This window comes from Sturnira hondurensis, unplaced genomic scaffold (assembly GCF_014824575.4).
Source record: "Sturnira hondurensis isolate 20B ecotype Veracruz unplaced genomic scaffold, ASM1482457v3 Scaffold0007378, whole genome shotgun sequence".
In the NCBI taxonomy this organism is placed as follows: Eukaryota; Metazoa; Chordata; class Mammalia; order Chiroptera; family Phyllostomidae; genus Sturnira; species Sturnira hondurensis.
This window is the reverse complement of record NW_028080009.1, coordinates 839,351-863,581: the sequence shown is the minus strand read 5'-3', so window position 1 is coordinate 863,581 and position 24,231 is coordinate 839,351. Positions and strand designations below refer to the sequence as shown.

At 46.3% G+C, this 24,231-nt stretch overlaps 1 protein-coding gene across 1 annotated transcript in view; it reads right to left on the bottom strand.

Moving 5' to 3' along the window:
• Nucleotides 1–24,231, bottom strand: part of DNHD1 (dynein heavy chain domain 1) — a 67,430-nt gene that overhangs the window by 32,234 nt on the left and 10,965 nt on the right. The window contains exons 6-20 of the mRNA XM_037051600.1: nt 22,665–22,821; nt 14,880–15,134; nt 14,635–14,772; nt 14,451–14,502; nt 12,652–12,914; nt 12,318–12,561; nt 9,484–9,641; nt 8,494–8,986; nt 6,408–6,535; nt 6,105–6,303; nt 5,656–5,747; nt 4,916–5,123; nt 3,454–3,579; nt 3,028–3,125; nt 26–2,912 (exon numbers count right to left, since the gene is read on the bottom strand). Of these exons, the coding sequence (XP_036907495.1) occupies nt 26–2,912; nt 3,028–3,125; nt 3,454–3,579; nt 4,916–5,123; nt 5,656–5,747; nt 6,105–6,303; nt 6,408–6,535; nt 8,494–8,986; nt 9,484–9,641; nt 12,318–12,561; nt 12,652–12,914; nt 14,451–14,502; nt 14,635–14,772; nt 14,880–15,134; nt 22,665–22,821 (5,498 nt within the window). The remainder of the gene's footprint in view (nt 1–25; nt 2,913–3,027; nt 3,126–3,453; nt 3,580–4,915; nt 5,124–5,655; nt 5,748–6,104; nt 6,304–6,407; nt 6,536–8,493; nt 8,987–9,483; nt 9,642–12,317; nt 12,562–12,651; nt 12,915–14,450; nt 14,503–14,634; nt 14,773–14,879; nt 15,135–22,664; nt 22,822–24,231) is intronic.

Sequence of the window (24,231 nt, the reverse complement as noted above, 5' to 3'; positions counted from 1 at the left end):
AGCCCTCTCTTTCCCTTCCCTTCACCTGGTTTGTGTGTCTCCTTCTTATCTACGCGTAGGTGGGGATCAAGAAGGCAACGCAGGAGGCGAGCCAGGCTGGTGATTTCAGCCACGCCTGGGCAAACTGCCTTCTGCCCATGTGTCCGCAGCAGGGAGCTGGCACCCAGGTGGGTGAGGAACTGGAATGTGGCAGGCACCAGCACTTCAGCCAGGCGGTTGAGCTCGGTGACTGTCTGGGGTTGCAGGCAGTACTCATGGGGCAGGGCTGCCATCAGGACGCTAAGCATCCCCTGCCAAGTCTGCTCCCCATCACACCAGACTAGGGCACAACGGCCCACCATTGTGGGGGACATTCCAGTTGCATCCCCCACCTCCATCAAAAAAAAAGTACCTGGGGGTCGTTCTATCTTCTGACCACTGGGGAGGATGAGCTGGGGTGGGTCACTCAAAAGGCAAGTGATGGAGTCCAGCCAAACAGCACTGGAGGAGGCCCCATCACATATTATCCAGTGCTGAATCCCCCCTGATCCTTGTGCCTTGCTCTCTGGGTCCACAGTCTTATATTGATTGGCTGCATGAAGGAGCATAGGGAGGATGCCTTGGTGCCAGCAGGGGCCCTCTAGCCACCCCAGGAACTCCTGGGGGCTGAGGACACTGGGATACAGGTGTGTAATTTCCACAGGCAGACAGCTGTCTGTTGAGGTGTCATCTGTGGCTGCCAGCCGATTCTGGATCTTACATAAGCTGCGCCAACAAGTGGTCTTGCCACTGCCTGCAGGGCCCAGAAGCAAAACGCCAGAGGCCCGACCCAAGGCCTGGCTCAGCTGCTCCACGGACCCCAAAATACTAGGGCTGGGATGCAGGCCTGCCTGCTGCAATTCCTCCACCAGCACCTGCGTCCTCAGCCAGTGGGTCACAGGCTCCGCCAGCACTTGGCTAGCACTAGGGAAGATCCCACAGAGCAGCTCTTGGAGGTGGTGAAGGCGGACCTCATCAAAGGTGTTGAACAGTGGTGAGCGCAGCAGGGCACGCAGTAGGGCGGTCTCCTCGATGGCAGTGAGGCTATGGCGCTTCTGGGAGCTGGGTTCCTCTTTGCTCAGATTTAGAGACTGTATCATGTCTGTGAGGACTTGCTTGAGCAGTGGCAAGCGGCAGGGCAGGGGCCCAGACACCAGCTCACACTCCAGGGCGAAGAATTTAGACAGGCGGGTAGCAATGCGGGAGGCATCACGTATCCCTGCACCCAGCAGAGTCAGTTCTGCCACTTGCTGCAGGTTAGGCAGTGTCAGGGCCACAGGCCGCAGGAGGAGGCGCAGGTTGGCAGGCACAGCAGTGCTCAGGGCAGGCAGCGTCAGGAGACAGCCATAGCCAAGCCGCATGCATACATCATGTTTCTCAAAGAATCCACTGCCAAGGAGCTGGGGCTGGGTTGGGTCAATGGTGCTGGTGCTTTGGGAAGCCTGCTGATACAGAGGAGCATAGAGGTTGTGCAGTTCAGCCAGGCGCTGGCCCAGGGCAGACAGCAAACCATGGGGCAGGTGCTGAGCTGCTTCCAACAGCAGCCAGGCTCCAGCCTGCAGGGCACCGTTCAGGTAGTTGCTCAAACTTTGAGCCTCTATCTGAGGCAAGCAGGGCATCATCACCAGCTGGCGCCCCAGGGCTTGTGCCAGGCTCCCCACCATGGCTGCCTTTCCCACACCATCAGGACCCAGTAGGGTCCCACAGGCCACTTCATCCAGGGCCAGTAATAGCACCAGGGCTGGCCACTCAGGCAGCATGCTGGGTAGAGGTCCCAGTCTGGGACCCAGGTACTCATAATTGTATAGGAAGGACCGGCCCAGCACATCTATCCAGCATGCAGGTGGTGACAGAGAAGTCTCAGTAGATGCAATAGTCTTGAGACTCTGCAGAGGGCTTTGAGGGATGATGTGTGGTGAGCCCAGGTGGTACTTGAGTTGGCGGGCCCAGTGGAAGTCTGTCAGATCACTGACCTGCTGCTCCTTCAGCACCTGTGCAATATCCCTGTGCATCACTGCCATGACCAGTAGGGCACGGAGCAGGCTGGTCTGGCGGACAGAGGGAAGAGGCTGCCCATCGTGGGGGGCCCTCTGGGCCTGTATGAAGTGCACCAGTACCTCCAGCTTGCACACATATGTTGGGACCATGGCCAGGGTCCTCCCCTCAAGCAGAGCCTCCTCCATCTCAGCCCACCATACTACCTCCTCTGCCACCAGCACACACTGCCATGGGAAGGCCTCCACTAAATCTAGCCAGTGGTGGACATACTGTTCCAGAGGCAACTGGCTTTGCTGGGGCAGCTCCTTGAAGGCCTTGTCTAGGGATGGGGCCAGAGCCAGGCGGGCAGCCACACAGCCCTGCAGCATGTGTACCAGTGTCGAACGCAGACCATTCTCCAGAGAGGCCAGCCACTTGGGGAGATCTGGATGCAGAGGAAGGGGCTGCTGCAGTTTTACCTGCTCCCCACCTGTCCCTAGCACTGCAAGTGCCTTCACTTGAGTCTGTATGCCTGGCCTTGACTCCGGGGCATCCATGTTATCTTCAGTTGGGCTGGACTTGAAGCTCAAAGCGAGCACATGAGGAAAACAGCGTCGTACCCATATCTGGGCCTCACATGGCTCCAGTGGGGCAACCAGTAGGGCCACCAGCTCACTGTCACTGAGGAAGAAGAGGCGGGGGAAGTGAGCAGAGAGCCCATAGAGCACGCTTTTCAGAGCCATAATGATGCTCTCCAGCTCCACTGAGCTGGCTTGAAGCAGTTGTTGCAGCTGCTGGCCTTGGAAGTTAGGGCTCCGCTTGGCACTGGGCACTACAAGTGACAGAAGCAGGGGGTCGGCTACAAAGATCTTCATCAGGGTCCGATACTGATCATCCATGACCTTGAAACGGGAGTTCTGTGGTGAGGGAGAGAGAGGGTGAAAGTGAGGGAGACATAAAGGGGCAGCTCCTCTCCAACTGTACCCCACTACTCAGGAGCCTTTGTCCACACTGCCTCACCCCCTTTCCTACCAGGGCAGAAGTGGGGAACTGGATCTTCATCTCATGCAGAACTTTATTCAGAAAAATCCACTTCTGTTGGAAAGTCATCCACGCCTCCAGCACATCACCTGTGTGAGCAGCCAGAGGAATACTGGGGGGATAGATACTAAGTTTCTAGCTTCTGCAAAGGGGTCCAGCCTGCAACTGACCTCCTGGGTTGCCCCACACCAAAATATTCTGCTCAGCAGGACCCCAGAACACAGGGACCTTGCTTGGAGACAGAAAACTTTCACTGTGAATAAAGACCTAGTCACCTTGGCCCAAGAAATATCAGTGAAGGAGGTCCTTACTCTGTCTTTCAGAACTTCCCCACCCAACCCCCACCTCTTACCCCATCCCTCCAGGCCATCCCACTTTAGGTCCCACCCATGAGCCCAGCTGAAGGCCTGTACTCACTCAGGCCATGCAAGACGGTCACCCACTCCAAAGCTGTTTTGTGTAAGTCTCCTGACTTTTGGACAGCCAGAATCTTGAACAACACCTGGAGACTTTCCTGGATGGAATCCTGCAGGCTGTTGTAATCTAAGGAAGAGCTGGACTGAGCTGGCAGTCAGAGCAGGCAAAGACAGGAGCGCCTGACACCCCAAACACACGGACCCAGGTCTGAGGCTATTCTCTCGAAGACCCAAACATTTGTTTCTCTCACTCAACTCTATGCTCACCAAGAGCCAGAATGTTGAAAAACTTGTTTATGTGAGTTATAATTTCAATTACAGAATTTAATCTAATATTATGTTAACCACTGAAACATGGGTATGAAAAGAGTTATTGGTTCTATGGGAATTATGAAAGGTTTCAGTAAAGGTGAGTTGATAAAAACACATTAAATTAGGTATAGGCCAGCCAATTTTTTAAAATTGGGAAATTATAATATAAATCTTATAAAAAGTTCTGGACTTAGGTAACTTCACAAATGTCTTCATGTCACTGCTCAACTTCACAGAAACTGAAATTGGAAAGAGTAGACAATGCACTAATGCAAGAAAGGATGTGAGGAAGTTCTATCAGTTGACAGCAAATCAAAGAGAAGTCCTGTCCTAAGTTAACAAACTACAAATAAATGCACACTTATATGTTTTAAGCTTAAAAAATCTGAGGCCATGTATGCATCACATTTTATGATGTCCCTATGTAACCAACTTCTTAAATTTGCCAGTCAGGTTTCAATCGGGTTGGAAAGAGAATTTCTCCTCTACTGGCAATTCCTGAACTATACCATCCTGAGTGCATGTCCTTCTCCCCTTGCAAGTTTAGAAGTCAGCAAGAGGCCTCTCCCTAAGGGAAGGGAAGGGAAGATTTCCCTGACTCTCTCTGGTCCTTTGAAGCTGTCTCCTTTCTGAGATTCTCTACCATGCACTTATTTCTAGTCTATTGTTTCTCTCTCACTGGAATGGAAGTTCCTAAAGGACAGGATTTCTGCCTGTAAACCTCAGGGTCTCCTGTGCGTGGCTCAGAGGAGGAAGGTAAGTTTAAGGAGGGAACAAAAAATGAATAAATGAGGGAGTCAAAAGACCAGACATCAGGGTACAATCTAGAGGACAAAGCACTGAAAGGTGTGGAGATGTGACTGGGAATTTCTTAATACACCCAGAAGGGAAGGACCTTTGGTAAAGAGGCCAGACATTGTATGGGAGTGAGGGGGTGAGGAGTCCCAAGATTGGCACTGTATGGGAGTTATGTGAAAGATGTTGTCTCAGAAAAGAATGATGTCTCAGGCTTCCCAGCAAGGTTGGGGAACTGGCTAGAGAAGCCGTAACTGGCAGGGTTTGGTGGATGTGGTTGGCAGGCACAGCGCCAACCACAGATGAACATGGGCCCCTGCAGGGTACGTTCATTGGGCCACAAGGGCTGGTCTTACCTGAAAGAATGAAGGTGCCACTATCCTTAGCCACTATATCCCTGTAGGGGTTGCGGGGCATTTGTCTCTTAGAGCGCTCCAAGGCTGGTGGCTCGTAGGGCACGTGCAAGATGAAGTTGAGCAGTCGCAGCTGGCGCACTTCCCAGACCCGCTCCAGCTGCTGCAAGGTCTCCCGGGCCTGCATTTGTTCATTTTCATTCCGCCAGATCTAGAACAGTGGGGTCTCAGGAACCAGGACTGGGCAATAGCTCAGGGGATAACACTGGAGCTGGGACTCAAGGGCCAGGGCTCAGGGGAGTAGAGGCCTCAGAGACAGAGAGTGGGACCATCAGGCTTCAAAGATAGGCCATCAGCAGCACACTTTGATCTGTCGCCCTGAAACCCACTATTTTGCAAGGCTCCAGCTGAACAGATAGTACCTCAGTCAGCTCATGCTCTTTTTGGGCAGGGTAAGTATTGGGGGACGTCTGCTATCCTGTATGCCCACAACTTCGGGGTTGCCACCCACTTTCTTCCCCTGTTGGGGGTGGGTGCACACTCTCAGTCGCAGAGAATCAGAAATGATCCCTCAGATCCCCCGCATGCCACAGGCAGACCAGCAATCTAACCCCACTCTCCATCTACCCACAAACCAATATCTACTACCCCCTTGTCTCAAGAGGCTGGTGAACCTGAACTGGTGCTGTTAGAGCTTAGCAAACAGGACCTGGAACCACCTCCCTCCCTCCAGTGGGCCCCACCTGATTGATTCGATCTGCAAACTCCAGCAGTGGACAAGTGAGCAGCTGGCCCAGTGTCAGGAGTTCTACATTGAGATTACCCAACCCTAAGGCTGGAGGTAGAAAGGACAATAAGTCAGAACAACAACAGTATATGGCAGGTCTGGGACCCAGCCCAGCCCAGCCCAGCCCAGTTCCCAGAGGGCAGAACTCAAGAGTACAATATAGAGCCAAGAACCCCAAATCTAAGATCCAGGGTGCAGTGCACAGCCCAGAGCTCAGACTCCCATCTGAGCCAGCCCAGGTTAGCAAGGAGGACCCTCATGGTAGTGTGGGGGTTATGATACTTTGGGGAAGGCAGGGAGCAGCCCAGGGAGGAAAAGTGTCTCCAACAGGAGTGGTAGGGAACTGAGTTGTAACATTGTTCTAACTATGTCCTTCCACTCCCCTCTGAGTGTACTTAAACATACCTCGAAGGAGGGCTTGGAAGTTGAGGCTCTGCATCTGGAGGCTGCTCAGCTTGGTAAGCAAGGGCAGGTAGCTGCAGAAGTTCTCCAGGATGCACGTGGAGCACTGCAGAACTGGGCTGTGCAGCCCCAGAGTGGCTCTCAACCGGGATGCCTCTGCCAACCAGCCATCTGTCTTCTCCTGGGCCATAGGCAGGCTGAACTGTAGGGAGACGGGCTCGTTGTCAGCTCGTTGTCACTCTTCCCCACCACCCCCTTACAAACTCTCCATTCCCAGACAGGAGCTTCAAGGAAGGGTGTCAGTACCTTGACAAAAACCATGCACTTCCATTCACTGATGGTCTCAGAGATGACTCGGTACAGGTGCCAGATGCTCTGCTGCTGCACAATGGGGTGAGTCCCGCAGACGGGCAAGGGCACAGCACTCTCATCCCCTGTGGGACAGGGCGGGATGAGGCCTGGGCTATGTGTGGGGCAGGGGCATGGGGGGGAGTGGTCAGTGAAGAGCCCGTGAACGACAGGGGAGAGGGCCCCAAAGTTCGGCAGAATAGCAGAGGTGGGGACAATCCAAGGGGTGGTTGTTCCAAGAATAGAATATCTGGGACAATGCGATGGCAGGAAAAGGGAAGGGTGCCTCTTCCATTAGGCTCCATCTCATTCATTCCACTCGGGACATGGCAGGCTCTTTACTGTTGCTCGGATACACCAGGCATGCCCCCTCCTGCTGCGGGTCTCTGACTGACAGTTCATTCTGGCACACTCTTCCCTCAGAGAACCATATGGCTAACTCCCTCAATAAACTCAAGTGCTTGCTCAAACCGCACCATCGTAATGAGGCCCCTGCAGCCCACCCCGTTAAGAACATTGCCCATAGCCTTTCTTATTATTAGTGCGAATAATAAATTCCTGTTTTTCCAATAGTTTACTTGGTGCTCAAATTGTCCCAGGTCTGTCCAGTGATTTCACCTCCAGTGAAAGTGTCCCTTCTGTGTCTTTGTAACATGCTCCTGTCACTTGTTAAAAGAACTTAACGTGTCCTTACTTTACGGCTTAAGAGAGATTCCAGGCTCATCTTGTACCTACCCTGCCACAGCCCTGGAGTCATCTGTTCTCTGAGGGGCCCTGGTTTCTTTCAGTGGGAATGATATTAGACACTAGGATTTGGGCACAATGTGGCTCCTTGCTAGTACAGACACACACGTATACTCCTACCCAGGTGCACATAAACATGTACACACACTCAACGTGTGTATGTGTGTTTTAAAATGCAACGGAAGGTATAAGTACATAACCACAGGCAATGGAAGCGTATAAGACAAGCTCACAATATTTCCCCAGAACTCAAAGAATAAAGAAATGAATGATACTGAGAAGGATAAAAGAAATGGAGGACAGTTCCAGAAAATTAACTCAACAAATATGAATTCTGGGAGGAGACCAGAACAAATATAAGAACCATCATTAAATAATCGGTAAACATATTACCTACGGAGGAAAAATCAGATTATCAGATTGATATCAGATTTGTCAGCCGTGCTACAGGTCAGAAGACAGTGGTGCAACACCTGAGTTTGAAGAAAACTTTGGAACCCGATATTTAGCCAAACTGTGATATACGAACATTAGAAAGTCATACTCGGCGTAGGAACTTAGAATTATTTTAACAACTCTAGTTTCCACCCAAAAATAAATAAATTTGTCTAAGCAAAGAATTAAAAAGGTGGGAAGATGTGGTATTTCAAAAAGTGGTAATACATAAGAGGTGGTAACGGTACAGTTGGCCAACAACCAACTCAAAAGGATAGAAGTGACTGATAAAAGTGACTGTATCTGAGGGGGGAAAAGAATTGGGGCCCACAAAGGTCTTCACGTGCAGAAGGGGACAAGCTGCGCCACTGCACAGGATGGCTGAGGCCAGTGTTCTGTCCTGGTCTCCTGAGGCCCAGCGAGGCCCAGGGCAGCTGCCTCCACACCGCACCAGCTGGAAGCAGTGGCTATGGAGCGTGAAGCCCTACGATTACCCGGGGGCGTGCCTCCTCTTTCAGGGCCGGGTTGAATACACAAAGACTAAGTACTACACTAAGGATGCCTTCACATTCGCCTGCACAGGCTTTTAGTACCCTGACCCCACCACATTCGCAGGGAACATTCACCTGTTTGTCTTCCCTCCCAGACTGCAAGTTCCCTGTCTCCCTACTCTGAACACAGCACTATCACCAATGTACGAAGATTTTGTCCTGCAATTTTCAGATATAAAATAGACTAATGAAGGTATGAGATTCCTGAAACTTGCTTAGAGTCACACAAGACATAAGACCCTGGGTCCAAACCCTTATCCCAGTTGGAGGGTCTGTCACAGGGTGGGAGGGCAGGGGGTTGGGACCCTCGGTACCAGTGAAGGTGGCATAGGCATGGTGCAGTTCAGTGAGGTAGCTGGCTGTGCCCTGGAACTGACGCTCCAGGGAGATGAGCTGGCTCTCGATTCTCTTCTGCTCTTGGGCAGGGTCCATGAAGGGGCCGGACAGGGCCTTGTCGATCAGGCCTTCCAGCTCCGCCAGTGCTGTCGCCATCAGCTGTTGCAGCTTGGGCACGATGGTGTGTTGCTTGCTGAGCAGGAACTCTGAGGCCTGGCTCCTCTCAAACTGAAATGCCTCCCACATATCCAGAAGCTGCGGGGCAAGTGGAGGGCAGTCAAGTCCGTGTGGCTGTAGGGGAAGGGGACTGGGAGGGATGGGTGACTCCCCAAACTGCCTTCTCACCGAGATGTCCAGTGCCTCATTTTCAGCACTAAAGAGGTTGAAGTGGTTACGGATGAGTTCATGGAGTGACCGTATGTATTCCACTTGCTCCTCCAGCTTGCTGTACTGTTCATTGGCCTCATTCAGCTGCAGGGGCCACAGTATGAGACCAGCACCCCCACAGCAACCCTGTGCACTGCTCTGGGCCCATCCCCGAGGGGCATTCCCTCCTTCTGGAGTCTCCAGACTCCAGCAGTGGCGTCAGGGGCCACTGGCCACAGGGGCCATCTGAGATCACATCCGCATCTGACCCAGGTCTCTATGAAGACAGCACAGTTCCTCCCCCACCAAATCATTACCCTGATGACAGGGCAATAGATCCCTATCTGACTGTCACACAGAGAAGAACTTTGTCTCTGAAAGCACGACTGTGTCTCTCTCATCACACGAGGGCCTCCTACTGCCTGGAGGAAACTGAGGCAGGTGAACAAGGGGAGAATTAGCAAGGGCAGGTCACTCATGTGGGCACAGTCTAAGGGCATCAAGCCCCATTGGGAGCTCAGCTGAGACTTGAAGAGGATATACTAAGCATTTGAGCAGGAAGGGCCCTGGGTAGGCCAGAAGGAAGGGGTGGGAAAGCCCACCTTCTGGGAGCACCGGGCAATGGCATGAATGTCCAAGTTGATGGTTTGGAAGACCTGGATGAAATCTGTGAGCTCTTTCACTAGCTGCTGGCTGCGGCTCCAGCACTCACTCTGTACCTGTGCCAGAATGTCCTTCCTGATGCTCTCCAGCTTGGATTCTGGAGACAGGAGAGGGCTAGGTGTTACGGGGCACACAAAGATGTAAAGCTAGGAAAGCGCTGTGGGTCCGGAGGGGGAGCAGGAAGGGGACACCAGACCCTGGACTCATTCCCTTACTCACTGAGCTTACTGGACACTCACTAGACACTAACCAGACCCCTGCCCAGTGTCTGATCTTCTGTTATACTCTGAGGCCTGTGCTGGGCACTGGTAGACAAGAGCAAGTGAGGGAGTAAAGGGTTTCTACCCTCAGAAGCTTACAGTATAGTGGCAGAGACAGATATATAAATATATAATCCAAAGCCAGTGTGTGTTAAGTGCCCAGGAGCCCTCAACCAGGCATAGTAAAAGGACAGGAGGCTGGAAACAGCCTCCTCAGAGAGGGGGACGCTGAAGCTGAATGTGTGGAGCAGTTAATGCTCCAAAGGGCAAAGGCACGGCTCGCAGGTGAAACAGCCCATGCAGAGGCATGGGGGTGACGCGTTCGTAAATAGCAGAGTGCCCTGCTGGCGATGAAGGTTTTCTGTTTGGGAAGCCTTACTGCTTCTGCTCTAGTAGGAGAGGTACCAAGAAGAGTGTATAATCTGCTTTTTATTTTTAAGGGTTAAAGGAAAGAAGGTGTGGGGCTAAAAGATAATCATGGAAGATGCCTTTGGTGATATGATCAACCCCACTGTCTTTGAGGGCAGGAATAACACCAATATGGGACCTCATCAAATCTAAGATACTGCTGGTTAAGAGGCATCATTATTTTAGATGAAACTAAAAAAAAACTAAACTCTGACATGCCATCAATCATAATACACCTCTGAACTTCAGAGAAGTTAATGCACAGAGAAAGCAAAATGCAGTACAGAAATACAGTATAATGTGTCCCATGAAACCGAGTATAGAGTTATCACTTCATGCCAGATACAATGTCAACTGCTTTACCTGTATTAACCCATCTAATCTTCACAAAAACCCTTTGATGTAGATACTGTTATTATCCCTATTTTACAGATAAGCAAACTGAGGCTCAGAGAAGTAAAGTAACTTGATCAACATCACACAGTGGTTGAGTGAGGATTCATACTCAGGCAGCCTGGCTCCACTCTGTTATATTCTATATTCCGAGGGGTGAAAAGTAAATGAACTTATTCCCTATGAGCATCTCTTCCACTGGAGAGTGGGATAGTGAGTTTCAGGGGCACATAATCGAGACGTCCTGGGTTATGGCTCTTTTGGAGTTTTGGAGGATGTAAGCAAGAGGATTGGGCATCAAGAACCGAGACTGAGAAGACCAAGAGAGAGGGAACTTATCAAGGGGCACTCAAGGCTGAACAGAACACAACGATGCAAACTTACCCTTTTTCAAACTATCCCTCTGGCCTCTGACAGTAGCTAGGGTGCTGCTTTTGGACCAACAGCATCAAGCAGTGAAGACAGCGAGGAGTTCAACAGCGACACCGTGTGGTATAAAGGAGCAACGGATTGATAAAGTAGATTGGCTCTTAAAGTTAAAGTTGGAAATGGATGGGAAAACAGTTTTGAGAGCTTTTTAGGAGAGAGAAAAATGGAAAGGATTTGGCAACAGGTTGGATGTAGTGAAGTAGGGAGAGTACAGTGTGAAGGATGAAGTCAAGTTTCCAGTGAGGACAGCTTACCAGACTGAGTAATGATATCATTCACTGTTCAAAGGAGCCCAGTTAGAAGAGGAACAGAGAGGATAAGAAGATAAAATTAGATCACTAAGAAGGATGAGAGCAGACAGAAAGGGATCAGGTGACATGAAAAAGTTAAGCACCTACTCCATGCCATACTCAATGCTGGAAGCATTGCAAGTAATAGCTCATTCAATCCTCGTTGTCGTGACCCTGTGTGTGACTTCATTATTTTGTCCGTGTTACAAATAACACTGAAGCTCAGTGACCTGCGGTCACACAACCCAGTGAAAAACAGAGCCAGGATTCTGAACCTGGTGCTTCTCTCTTCATCGGCTCTTTTTGAAGAAACCAGTTCATCCTGGACTAGGGATCAAGAAATCAACAAACTAGAAAGAACACAGGTCTTCCAAGCAGCAGTGAAGCAAAGGCTGCCCCAAACAGGGTCAGAACGAAAGCAGGCCAATCACAGGCCCTCTCTGCTCCTCCTTGCCAGTCTGAACCCCCTATACATTTAGGACAGGAATAGGGAGAGAGGGGAGGAGTTTCATGGCCCACAAGAGACCTAATGAGGCATGTGCTTCATCTATTGAAGAACAAAGGCAGGAAGGGCTAGTACTTTCAAGCAAACTCTTTTGGGCCCCAGTTCCAAGGCCTCCCACCTTCATTAAAGAAAGCATAGGTCTCATAGTATCTTGTATGTGCAGGAAATGGGCATTAACATTTTTCTCAGTTACATTTGCTTGAACTACCTCTACACCGTACAAACAGAGAGCATCACATGACAGGAACATGATTCTGAAGGAGTATGGGGAATCAACAGAGCCAAAACAGATGAAAACGCTGTCTTCTTCAGAGGTCATGTCTACAGTTGCAAAGGGAAGGGCCCTGGGACCTGGGGCTCTGGGAAGCTCTACAGGTCCAGTGAGGGGTCTGCACCTAAGGTCCCTAGTGGACATTCCAGGCCCAAGGAGGGCCGTGTGGAGGAGGTAAGGAGGTGGAAGGAAAGGGGGGATGATAAGCAGGACTCACCCATGTCTGCTTGTATATCACGGCAGCTTAGCAGCAGCAGCTTGCCTTTTGTGATCAACTCAGTAGGTATATTGGAGATACGGTCCTGCCAAATGTTCAGGCGACTCACTAGCATCACATAGCTCTTGATAGGACAACCTCTCATCAGCTCCACCTTCTGGGGACCCCAGCCTTGCAGGAACTCGTAAATGCCTGTCATCCAGTGATATTCCCTACAGAAGTCCTGCACCTCACACAGCATGTCCTAAGGGCAGACAAGATGCATAGGGCAGAAGTAGGTGACTCTAATGGGAACCAGTAGGCATCATCCCACTCCTGAAGTCTCTGTTTTCACCTTCAGCAGGGCCTGTTGTACAGACAGTGCCTGCTGGATTCGAGGGTTGTTATCCAGGTTCTCTTGCAGCTGCTTATAATCGGGGGGCAAGTACTGGCCCCGCAGCCGGTGTCCATGGACCTCCAGAGCTTCAGTAATTGTGTGGGACTTCCAAGGCCACACCAATCCTATATTCGGGCCACAGAAGATGTTCACAGCATCGCTGGGCTGGCCCTGGGACTTGGGCATCAGGGATCTCGTGTTCAAGTCCTCTTCATCTTCTTCTAATGGGACACATGCCATAATTGATCATCAGTGCCCTCCAGGGCCTGCACACAACCTCTTTCTCTAAAATGTGTACACACACACACACACATTCCCTGCTTATGAGTGAGTCTATGTGTATATCTATATTACAAACACAGTGCCCCAGACCCTGGAGGGAATTTATTAGTAGTTAGGGTTCAAGGAAAGAGAACATGTAGCTACTATACGCAGGAAGGAAATTATAGACTATTAAGTGGGTTACAACTACATGGAAGAGCTGTAAAACGAAAGCACTCTAGCTGCGAAGGGGTCTGGGAAGTGTAGTCTGTAGTGCCCCAGCCTCTGGAGAATAGAGGAGGAATTGGAGGCCAGTCCTCAGTGTCTGCCTTGACACTGAATATATCCTTGAACCTGAATATATCCTTGAACCTGACCTCCCCTTAAACTTCTTAGGAACTGATGAATTGACAACGTCAGTATTTGCATTAAAACTTTGTACCAAAAGAGGAAAAAGCATCAACATGTTTAGAAATTAGATATTATACCTAATGTTTCAGGCACCTAAACATTAGAGTGCTCCCCAACCCCCAAAGCTCAGTTCTCAGATATCTTACCTGTAATTACTTTCTAAATGAGTTCATCCAGATTCATGGTTTTAAATACCATCTATTTGCTTCCAAATTTATCTTTAGCTCAGATTTCTCCCTGTATGCCAATCCCATTTAAACAACTGCCTACTTCACACCTCTGTTTGGATGCCTAATAGGTACTTCAAACTGAATAGGGCCAAAAATGAGCTCTGATTTCTCCCTCCCAAATTTGTTCTTCCTGCAGTCTTCCAACTTCAGGAAGTGGGAACTCCATTCTTCCAGTTGCTCTGGTCAAAAACTTTAAATCATCTTTGACTCTTCTCTCACACCGAACACACCCAGCTATCACAAAATCCCATTGGCTCTCTAAAAATACATCCAGAATCCAACACATTCTCACCATTTCAACAACTGTCTGCCCCCTCTGGCCAGCCCAAGTCGTTATCAAATCTCACTGCCTTATTGTAATACTCTTCTTTCTACCTTGCCTCCCCACTGCGGTCCTTGCCTCTCTCCAAACGTGCCTGCCCCTCTCCCCTGATTTGCTTGAGAATGGGATGCTTAAAACTGCAGCTTGTCTTGCAACTATGAGGCAATAAGCCCGAGGATGAAAAAACACTTCTTATTGCAGCCTCCCCTGTCACACACACCCTTCTAAGAGGATCCGTCCTTACCTACGGCAAAACCCAGGGAGGACTGAGGGAAGGATATAGAGCCTGGTACTAGAGAACATTTTTGAGCCTCTGAACCAACCCTGGAAGCACCTACCTTGTGACTTCTTGTTATGTGAGATAATTGTTTTTATTGTTTAGGCCACTCTTACGGAGAAGGAAATACTCAGGTTAGAACTGCTCCACCCACACCCAAGACCTGACTCTATGGCAATGCCATTAGCAGGCTGCATGTGCTTTCCCCACTCCTCCCACCTTTCTTCCTACCCTGTGCCTGAGTGCCCTTAAATACCTTCAGAGTTCAGGGACTCCATGCGGCTCTTCAGGTCTGTAGACTGCATTACCTTCACGCCAACGTATGGAGGAAGGGCAGAAATGGAAAACAACAAGTGGTCAGACCAGGCTGAGAGCTTCTAATTGCAGATGATAAAATTTGGGAATTCCTACAGCCAGCCTTCCCGCCAAATCCAGAATACCTTCAGAGCAGAGGCCTTGACAAACTGTAGGCCCCCAGTTAGAATCTGGATGATGTTTTCAATACAGGGCTCATGAGACAGCTGGCCACCACTGTCAAAGACCAGCTGTGCTGAGAGAAAGGGATTCTGCCTTGGGGCCTGTAAAGAGGGTCAAGAGAGGTCATGGGGCTAGATGTCAGTATCAGCTCCCTGACATCTGGCCCTTGAATGCCTGCCCACCTCCACATATGCCACCACCACCTCACTTGCATGATGTTAGCCACAAAAGAGGTTATCTCCTTCTCTATGATAGACACAAGGCTCTGGCAAATCATGTAGTCCATCAGGCGGGCCAGCTGTCCCAGCTGCAGCAGCCAGGTGTCTGCCTGCTTCAGCTTCTGCTCCAGATGCTGGCACTGCACCCTCTGAAGGTATACGGAGCCTCGGCCTGTCCTGATGCTCTTGCAGTTTTTCACTCGCTCCTGCAGGCCCTGTTGCATTTGATATGTATCCTCGTGAACCTGCCAGCACAGAAAATGAACAACTCACTGGAGAAAGCGGGGTAGAGAGCATACCAGCCACTCACTGGTCTGTGCAAAACTCTCAGGTCTTGGAGCAGAAACCTAGAAGCTAGATATACACGGGGAGTGCTGCTTTTTAGTAGAAATTAGCCCCAGACATCATTAAGTGCCCAGAGAAGATGCAAAATGAAGACTATATATTGAGAGGCTACAAAGTGCTAATTTGATAGGTAGGCCTGTCTACTGAAAGCCCCTAGGGTGCAACTCAAATAGAAAATGTGTGCGTGTATAAATAGAGAGGTCCACATGGCACAGATTAGACAGAGAAGGAGAAAGACTGGGTAAGTGAGGCCAGCAATAACTTCAGGAAACGAACTCTAATCACTGGGCCTGGGTGGTGTGGCCACTGACCAGCCTGATACTGCCTTATGTGCTAACAGAAGCTGTCTCTGTGTGCAGACACAGACTCTCTATTGGGCAGGTCAGGGCATGTGAGATAAAAGTCTGGGAGCTTCTTTGTGGGTTCTTTAAACATCTGGGAGGGCCCTCAACCTACAAAGGCTGCTGACAGTTACCACCTCTCTGGGCCCATCCTGTTGAGGAACAGAGGGGAGACACCAGAAAGATACTCTTGGCCAAGTGGATGTTTTGTCTTTGCTGCTCTCCTGGGTTTTTTGTTTGTTTGTTTGTTTGTTTGTTGTTGTTTTAATGCTCAATAGAGCTTGTGATTAGAACTACCTGGCGTCTGTGAATTGTATTCTGCTAACCCTGAGCACAAATCCCAGCCTTCTGAGCCCAGACGCAAAGCAGCTGGGGCCGGAACCAGGCACAGCATACACGCACATGCCCTCAGACTTAGCGAGAGGTCCCCTTCTGTGCTCCAGCAATGCTCTCAGTGCCCGGTGCTTCCCACTTCATCACACCTAGTCCAGTGCACCGTCGTTTCAGTTACTTGTGGGACTCATCTGCTACCTCGTAAATTCTTTGAGGAGGAGGACCCTGTCACACCTCACTTCACTTAGCGACCGCTGCATATGATTCCAGACACTGAGAGTTTGCAGTAAATGTTTGTAAGAGGAATGCACCACATCACGTTAAAGGACTCTCTGAGTGCCAATCAAAATAAAACCACACAAACAACAATAATAATTACTACAACAAACATAATCAGAATACATTTTAAAACCTCACCACTAGGGGCAATATCTTCAAAGTTCTGAGGAAAAATTTTAAACCTGCAATTCCGTGTCTAGCCACGGTATCCCTGATGTTTGAGGATAAATGCAGGTGTTTTTAGATATGACAACACTCCACAAATGTACTATCCACTGATTCTCTCTGAAAAAAAAAAACTGCAACAATAGCATATTTCTGGCAGAGAAAAATACATACAAGAGGATAAAGTGGTCTAAGCTTTGATGAGCACAGAAATTTCTGAAACATACTGTGAATTCTAAATGTGTAGGTTGTAAAACAAAAATGTTCATAAATGACAAAGCAGAATTAAAATTCCAAGAGATAGCAACATAGTCTAATAGTAAGGGTAGAGAGAGGAAGAGAAGGGAGGAAGGAAATTAGGAGAGAGCTAAGGTTCTTATTCTGCTTGGGAGAAAGATGTGGATACAAATTCACACTTGACATGCATTCATTCAACAAATATTCACTGAGCACCTAGTATATGTTATGCTCTATAATAAGCCCTAGAGACATATTAGTGAATGAAACAGTTAAAAACCCCTACCCTCTTGTGGGGAGATACAGTAAACACAATAAATAGGTAATTTATATTGTGTGCAAAAAGGTGATAAGTGCTATTTAAAAACACAGAGCAGGGAAGCCAGGGTCAGAAGTGCCGGTGATCATGAGGCGGGGATTGTAATTTTAAGCAGAGTGACTAGAGAAGGACTCTCTGAGAAGGTGCTCTCGGAAAAAGCCGTGAAAGACTCCTAGTTATAAAATGTAAGCTGAGCAGCTACACCTGTTGGGCGGGTACATAAATGTGTTATATATGCTCTCAACTGCAAATAAGAGAAAACTAGAGAAGTGTGGCTTAAGTAAGTAAGACGTTTGTGCATTTAATACAATATGAAGCCCCTGAATGGCATATTGGCCCAAAAATACCAATCAGAACACAGCTCCTCCCATCTTCCACCTCCCCCATCCTCAACACGACTTTCACCCTTATCTTGGTGAGATGGCTTCTCTATTAGCAGGAGTTTCATTGAAGGGTCCAGCAATAAGACAAGAGTAAAGGTCCAAAAGACATTCCAGTTGGATCTGCCTCTTTTGAAACATTTTCCCAGTGACTTCCACTTATGTTTCATTGCCTGGAACTAAGTTATATGACTTGCTCCAAGCTAGGACTCTATGAAATGAAACAAAATCAAGATTCTAGCTCTGGCCGGTGTGGATCAGTGGATTAAGCACTGGCCTGTGAACCAAATGTTGCAGGTTCGATTCCTTATCAGGGCACATGCCTGGTTACTGGCCAGGTCCTCAATTTGAGAGGGGAGGCAACCAATGGATGTTTCTCTCCCTCTCTTTCTCCCTCCCTTCTCCTCTCTCTGAAAAAAAAAGAAATAAAATCTGTTAAAAAAGAGATTGTAAAACTAAGAAGGATGAGTAGGCACTGAGTAGTTCCTGGGCTACCATGAGAAGAATAAAAGTATAACATTCAAATCATTAGAAGACAATAATAGCAGTGAAAGTGTAAATAATCCTATAAAACACAAGAAATACAAAGAAGAATCCAAAGAATTAGAAGATACTAAAACAAAATGGAAAAAATAAGGCAAATTTTATCAGTAATCATAACAAATGAGACAAAAATACTGGAAAGACATCGCTAAGACTAAATGTTTCCCAGTTATTAATAAGAGATACATATCAAACAAAATAATAAGGGAAGGCTGAAAACAAAGTAATAGAAAAAGATGAAGCAAATTCTTGATATTCTTAATGTCAAACAAGAGAAAACTCTAGTAGAAAAGTATAACAAAAATGAAGACTCTTTCATAACAATAAAGTCACTGAGAAACATTGTTATGAACCTTTATGCATATAACAACATGACTTTGAAAATACATGTTGTAAATGAAAAAATATCAAGGAGAAATGAACACATCATAAGTTACAGGAGGAAAATTTTAACATACATCTCTCAGAAAGGGAAAGAATAAGTGGATAAGAAATATCTCTGTGGGTACAGAATATTTGAATAAAACAATAGATGAGCTATCTACAAATAAATAAATATGTGTTTATTTAAATACATATTTTATTTAAAAAATACAATAAAACAATACACATTTTCTCAAGTTGAGTTCCCTAGAAGCAGACCCTGAGACAGGAGTTTGGGGAAATATGATATATCGAAGGAAGTATCTTCAGGAAACAAACCCCTACGGGAGGGAAGCAAAACAGGGATGAGGAAAGTGCCAAGTAAGGCCTCAGTGAAGGCTGTTCTGGTCTGATCTGGAGGGAGAGACAGCTTTGGAACGTGCGTAATGTCCCGCTGGGAGACAGGAGCCAGAAAAGGGCAGAGGAACTGTCCCACGTGAAAAGGACTGAAAGGAAGTGACTGCTAAATGCAATGCAAGACTCTGGATTGGATCCCGAAGCAAGAAAAAAAAAAGCAATAAAGGACAGTATTGGAATAATTGGCAAATTTTTAAAAGGACTATGGGTTGAATAGAATTGTATCAAAGTGAAATCTTCTAAGGTTTGGTAATTGTACTGTAGTAATGGAAGAAAAATATCCCCGTTATTAGAAAAACTGGCATATTTAGGGGAAAAGGGACTTGATGTTGGCAATTTATCTTCAAATGATTCAGGAAAATAATGAATATGTACATAGAGAAAGAAAAACTATAAATGAAAAAGTAAATGGGACAAAATAATCTGGGGGAAAATGTGAGAATTTATTAGATTATCCTTGCAACTCTCCTAGTAATTTTGAAAGTATATAAAAATCAAATTATACAAGAAACAAACAGGAAGAAAGAAAGAAAATGGGCTTATTCCAGTAAAGCAAAGGTGATCTAACACTGACAATTTGTCATATTAATAGACTAAAGGAGAAAAATCCCATGATCACCTAAATAGAAAAAGAAAAAAATCATTGGACCATATTCAACACCCATTCATCTTCAAGCTAGAAACTGATGAGCTTCCTTAAAAATTGATAAAAGGTATCTACCAAACACTCAATTTACTATTATTTCTTTCACGTTTCAAATCTATTTTAGTTACTCAGTAATGCTACAGTTTAACAGGCAGCAGCATGCTTTTCTTTAGCACAAATAACAAACTGGTTCAGTAACAATTAAGTTACCAGCTGCAATGGTTCCTGATCCTCCCCTTCCCTAGGCACTGCCCCTCCTCCACACACACACTTTGGGGTGACTGCCAGCAGGCACAGGTTCCATTCCATTTCACGTAGCACAGCAAGGGGCTCCATGTGTTGCATTTGCTTGTCTTTTCACTCTTTTTATGGTGCTTTATTAGAAGTTAATTTAAGTGAATTTAATATATTTGTTGAGGGGGTTGGCCTTTAATTTTTTATATTGTTTAAAAAACCCTGAGCCTTGGCTGGGTGCCTCAGTTGGTTAAAGCATCATCCCATACACCAAAAGACTGCAAGTTCAATTCCCAGTTGGGGCATGTACAGGAGGCAGCCGATCGATGTTTTTCTCTCACATTGATCTCTCTTCTCTCTCTTCGTTCTCCTCTCTCCAAAATCAATACATATATCCTCAGGTAAGGATTTAAAAGAAGAAAAAAAGAAAAGAAACTCTGAGATCATAAAAATATTATGTCATATTACCTCTGAAAATTTTTTGGATTTTTACTTGTCTTTTATCCACTATGAATTAATTTTTATGTATGGTGTAGCAACTATTAGAAAACAATAATGTTTTCAAATACCACTTATAATTGCAATAAGAAAATATACAATATCCAATAATCAATCTAATGAAATATATTTAAGAACTCTAACAGGAAACCTATAACACCTTATTAAAAGAAAGAAAAGAAATCTAAATAAATGAAGAGATCTATGTTCATGGATTAGGAAATAAAATGTTGTTAAGATATCAGCTCTCCTCCAATTGACCTACAGATTCAAAGCAAGCCAATAAAAAATCCCAATAAATTATTTTGTGGAAATTAACAAGCTAATTCTAAACTTTATATGAAAATAACAAAAAGTTGTAGGACTTATACACCAGTTATCAAGACTTATCATAAAGCTACAGTAATTAAGACAGAGTGACACAGACAAAAAGACAAAGAGTCCAGAAACAGACATCACTATAATTAAGTGGGGAAAGGACAGTCTTTCCATAAATGAAAAATATAAAACATAACCTTTACTTCACACCATACATAAAAATTCACTTGAAATGGATGATAGACCTAAATAGGAAAGGTAATAGAATTTTTAGAAGAAAATATAGGAGAATATCCACATGACTTTGGGGGTAGGCACAGATTCCATACACCAAGTCAGATGGCACAGACCACCCTGACTGGTGTGGCTCAGTTGGTTGGGTGTCATCCCATAAAACAAAAGGTCGCTGGTTCAATTCCTGGTCAGGGCACCTGCCTGGGTTGCAGGTTCAGTCTCAGTTGGGGCACATAATGAGAGGCAATCAATCAATGTTTCTCTCTCACATTGATGATTTTCTCCCTCTCCTTCTCCTTCCCTTCCCTTCTCTCTAAAAATAAATTTAAAAATTTTAAAGGCACAGACCAAAAAAGATTGATAAAATAAACTTCAAGAAAATTAAGAACTTTTGTTAATCAAAAGACAACATTAAAATAGTAAAAAGACTAGCCACAGACTCAGAGAAAATATCTACAATACATAATTTTGATGCAGGATTAATATTCAGAATACATAAAGAACTCCTACAAATTAATAGATAAAAAGCAGACAACCCAATTAAAAATTAGCAAGAAAGTTAGGCACTTTACAGAAAAGGGTACTACACGGCTAATAAACATGAAAAGATGCTCAACATCATTGGTGACCATAGAAACACAAATCAGAACCATAGTAAGGTACCACTGTTTACCATCAGTTTGGCTAAACTTAAAAATCTTGATAATACCAAGTTCTGATGAGAACACAGGACAACTGGAAGTCTCCTAGAGACTGGTGGATCTATAAACTGGTACAGCCACTCTAGAAAATTGTATGGCACTGTAAGATATACATATTATTCCTGCAACCACTCCCGGCTATATGCCCCCAAACAAATGAGCACTTATGCCCACCAAAAGACATATACAAGAGTGTTCAAAGCAGCATTATGCAAAATAGTGAAAAATTAGATCCACCAATAAGAAAATTAACAAATAAACTATGGTACATTCATACAGGGAAATACTACATAGCATACAAAAGAGTGGACCACTGCTACCTAGTATGATTCACAGATGAATCTCACCATGTTGAGTCAAAAAAAAAGGAGAGACAAACAAAAGAGCAGATGCTGTCTGATTCCATTTATATGAAATTCAAAATGAGACAAAATTAGTTTATGGAGACAGAGGTCAGTGTATTGGTGCCAGGGAGCTTACTGAGGTGCTGAAAATGTCATGTGTCTTAATCTGGGTGGTAGTTACATAGGTGTATATATATGCAAATATTTCAGCAAACTGTACACTTGAAGTTTACTGAATGTAAATTATACCTTAATAAAAAAATAAACTACTGACTATAAAAAAGTTTTAACCAGTTTTGTAACATTAAAACAAAGCGGGATTTAGGACCTGGGAGGTAGAGAAAGGCCATGGAGCACATGCCCCCACCTTCTGCCCCACTCAGTTTAGTGCCATGCTAGGTCCAGTGGTTGTTGTCTGGAGGATAAAGACCATTCTTCTGCATGAACGTACCAAGGGCCTCCTTCACATCCCTTCTCACTTCCACAGTATCTCAGTGGGTCCCTCCTCTCAGAACTGGACTGTCTGCATTAGCCAGAGAACTGTGTGAGAATCCAGACCCACCGAACAGACAACAAACTATGATGATGGATCATGAGTAAGAGGCAAGTACACTGCAGGACCTCCCAGAGTCCTAGGAAGGGGGCATGCACCACATGCATGAACTCCGCAAAGTAGGCAGAGTTCAGAAGAAGGCCATCACTGGATGCTTCTACTAGCCACTGTGCCTGCCTAAGTTGCAAGATGGGTTCAAAGATAAACCTGGCTGCGTGAAAGATTAGGATTCCAACTCCCGAACTCCTTAGTGTCCCTGGCACGAACAACAGAAAGATAGATGTTACATTCTTTTCCCTCCCTACTCAAGGCCAGGACCAACCATTAGGGAAAGACTAAATCCAAGCCTCTGCTGCCTGTTACTGATCCAACCACCCCAGAGCAGAGACTGCTGTTGCTGGGCAGGTCAGTGGCTCTGAGCCAACTGCAGAGTCCACAGCACCCAGGGGAATCCCAGGAGAAGCTTATGCCAAGCTGATAAGTTCAGCTTGGAGAAAAGGTTCACAATAAACTGGGGCCTCTTACCATTTGAAGGATGGATGTGCAGAGGTACAGGCAGTGAGAGAGCAGCTGCAGGGCCTTGTGGTTCTCCTTGGCTAGAGCTCGCTTTAGATCCAGCAGCTCGTAGCTCCGATCTGGCTCCTGGGGCAGCCAGGTCACAGAGTGCAGCTCCTGCAGAAGCCTGAAACCCAGGGCCAAGCTGGTCAGAGCCAGCATCTCAGCTCTCTTTCCCTGGACATATTTGACTTCTTGCTAGCCCGGCTCACCTCAGAATGAGCAAAGATTTAGAAACATTATGTTTCCAGGGACCGACAGTGACAGCTTCCTCTTGAGAGTTATTTGGAAGAATTCAATTCCCAGGAAATTGCTGGCTGGGAATTCTTTGGGAGAGGCCTGGGGTATGTGCAAAGGTTTACACTGAGTGACCTTTCTGCCAAGAGAGGGGGTCAAATAGACCCCAAGGTGTGACTTAGAAGGAGAGACTACAGAGGCTTCCTTCTTGGAACAGGAGGAGCTGAGGGCCCTAGAAGTCCAGATGGATAGGGTCAAAGGTGAGGAACCTGCAACTTCCCTATAGGCTCACTGTCCCTGAGGGAACCTACTTCTGTTACAGTCTCACCCCTCAGCCTGCCCAGAAAATCACCATGTCTCCAAACATCCTTGAAAAAGATGAAAGACCACCAGTAAGTAGAGGAAAATCACAACGGGGGTCATTTATTCAGTGTCTGTTGAGAAGCACTGAACATGGTACTTTATATTCATAATTTCATTTAATTCTCACTACAGCTGAGAAGTCTGTATGTCTAGTTTTCAGATCAGGAAGCTGAGGCTCCAAGAGTAAAGTCCTGGTGGGGATGGGGGTATAAGGGGGCTAAATGGTAATGAAAAAATAAAATAAAATAAAAAATGTTTTGTTTCTCTTTGACCGCATTGTGATAAATTCAGAGAGACTATTTGTAGAAGGGATGCCTGCTATTCCTATGTCATTAATGATAGTTACTACTTGGTTTCAATTTAGGAATGTGTCTTAGAAGACCAACATAACCGAACTGCGAAACACCCAAGGACAGAGCATAATGGGACTCTCGTAGGAAGTGCGCTACATTGTTTTGGAGTGGTCAGCCACACAGGAAACACGGGTTATCCTTTGTGACATAGGAGGCATTACCAATTCTGCAGCATGTATAGGACTTTGGAAAATGTCACTTATGATCTCACAGCAAATGCTACCAGTTTATCTCTTGCATCGTCAAGGCAACACTCGGGGGTGATTTTGTAGGTTACTTATCTCTTCCTGAATTGGTTGAATCTGTGTTTTCCTGCTTTCAGACATGTGTTAGGCAAACCATGCATTTAATTTGCTGGAATGGTTTCTTTACCTTTTATTTGAAATTGAGAGTTTAGTTAAATAACTGATGTTGCTTATGGCCCCATAACCACACAATGATGTATTTCTTTAGAAGTTTAAAAATGCACCAATTGGTGTTCTTTTGAATAAACTTAAGATGGACTAAAGTTGAATATAAAAAAATATAATGATGTATGTAAATTATTATACTTTTCATATTTAACTGAAATTAAAGTGCATTAT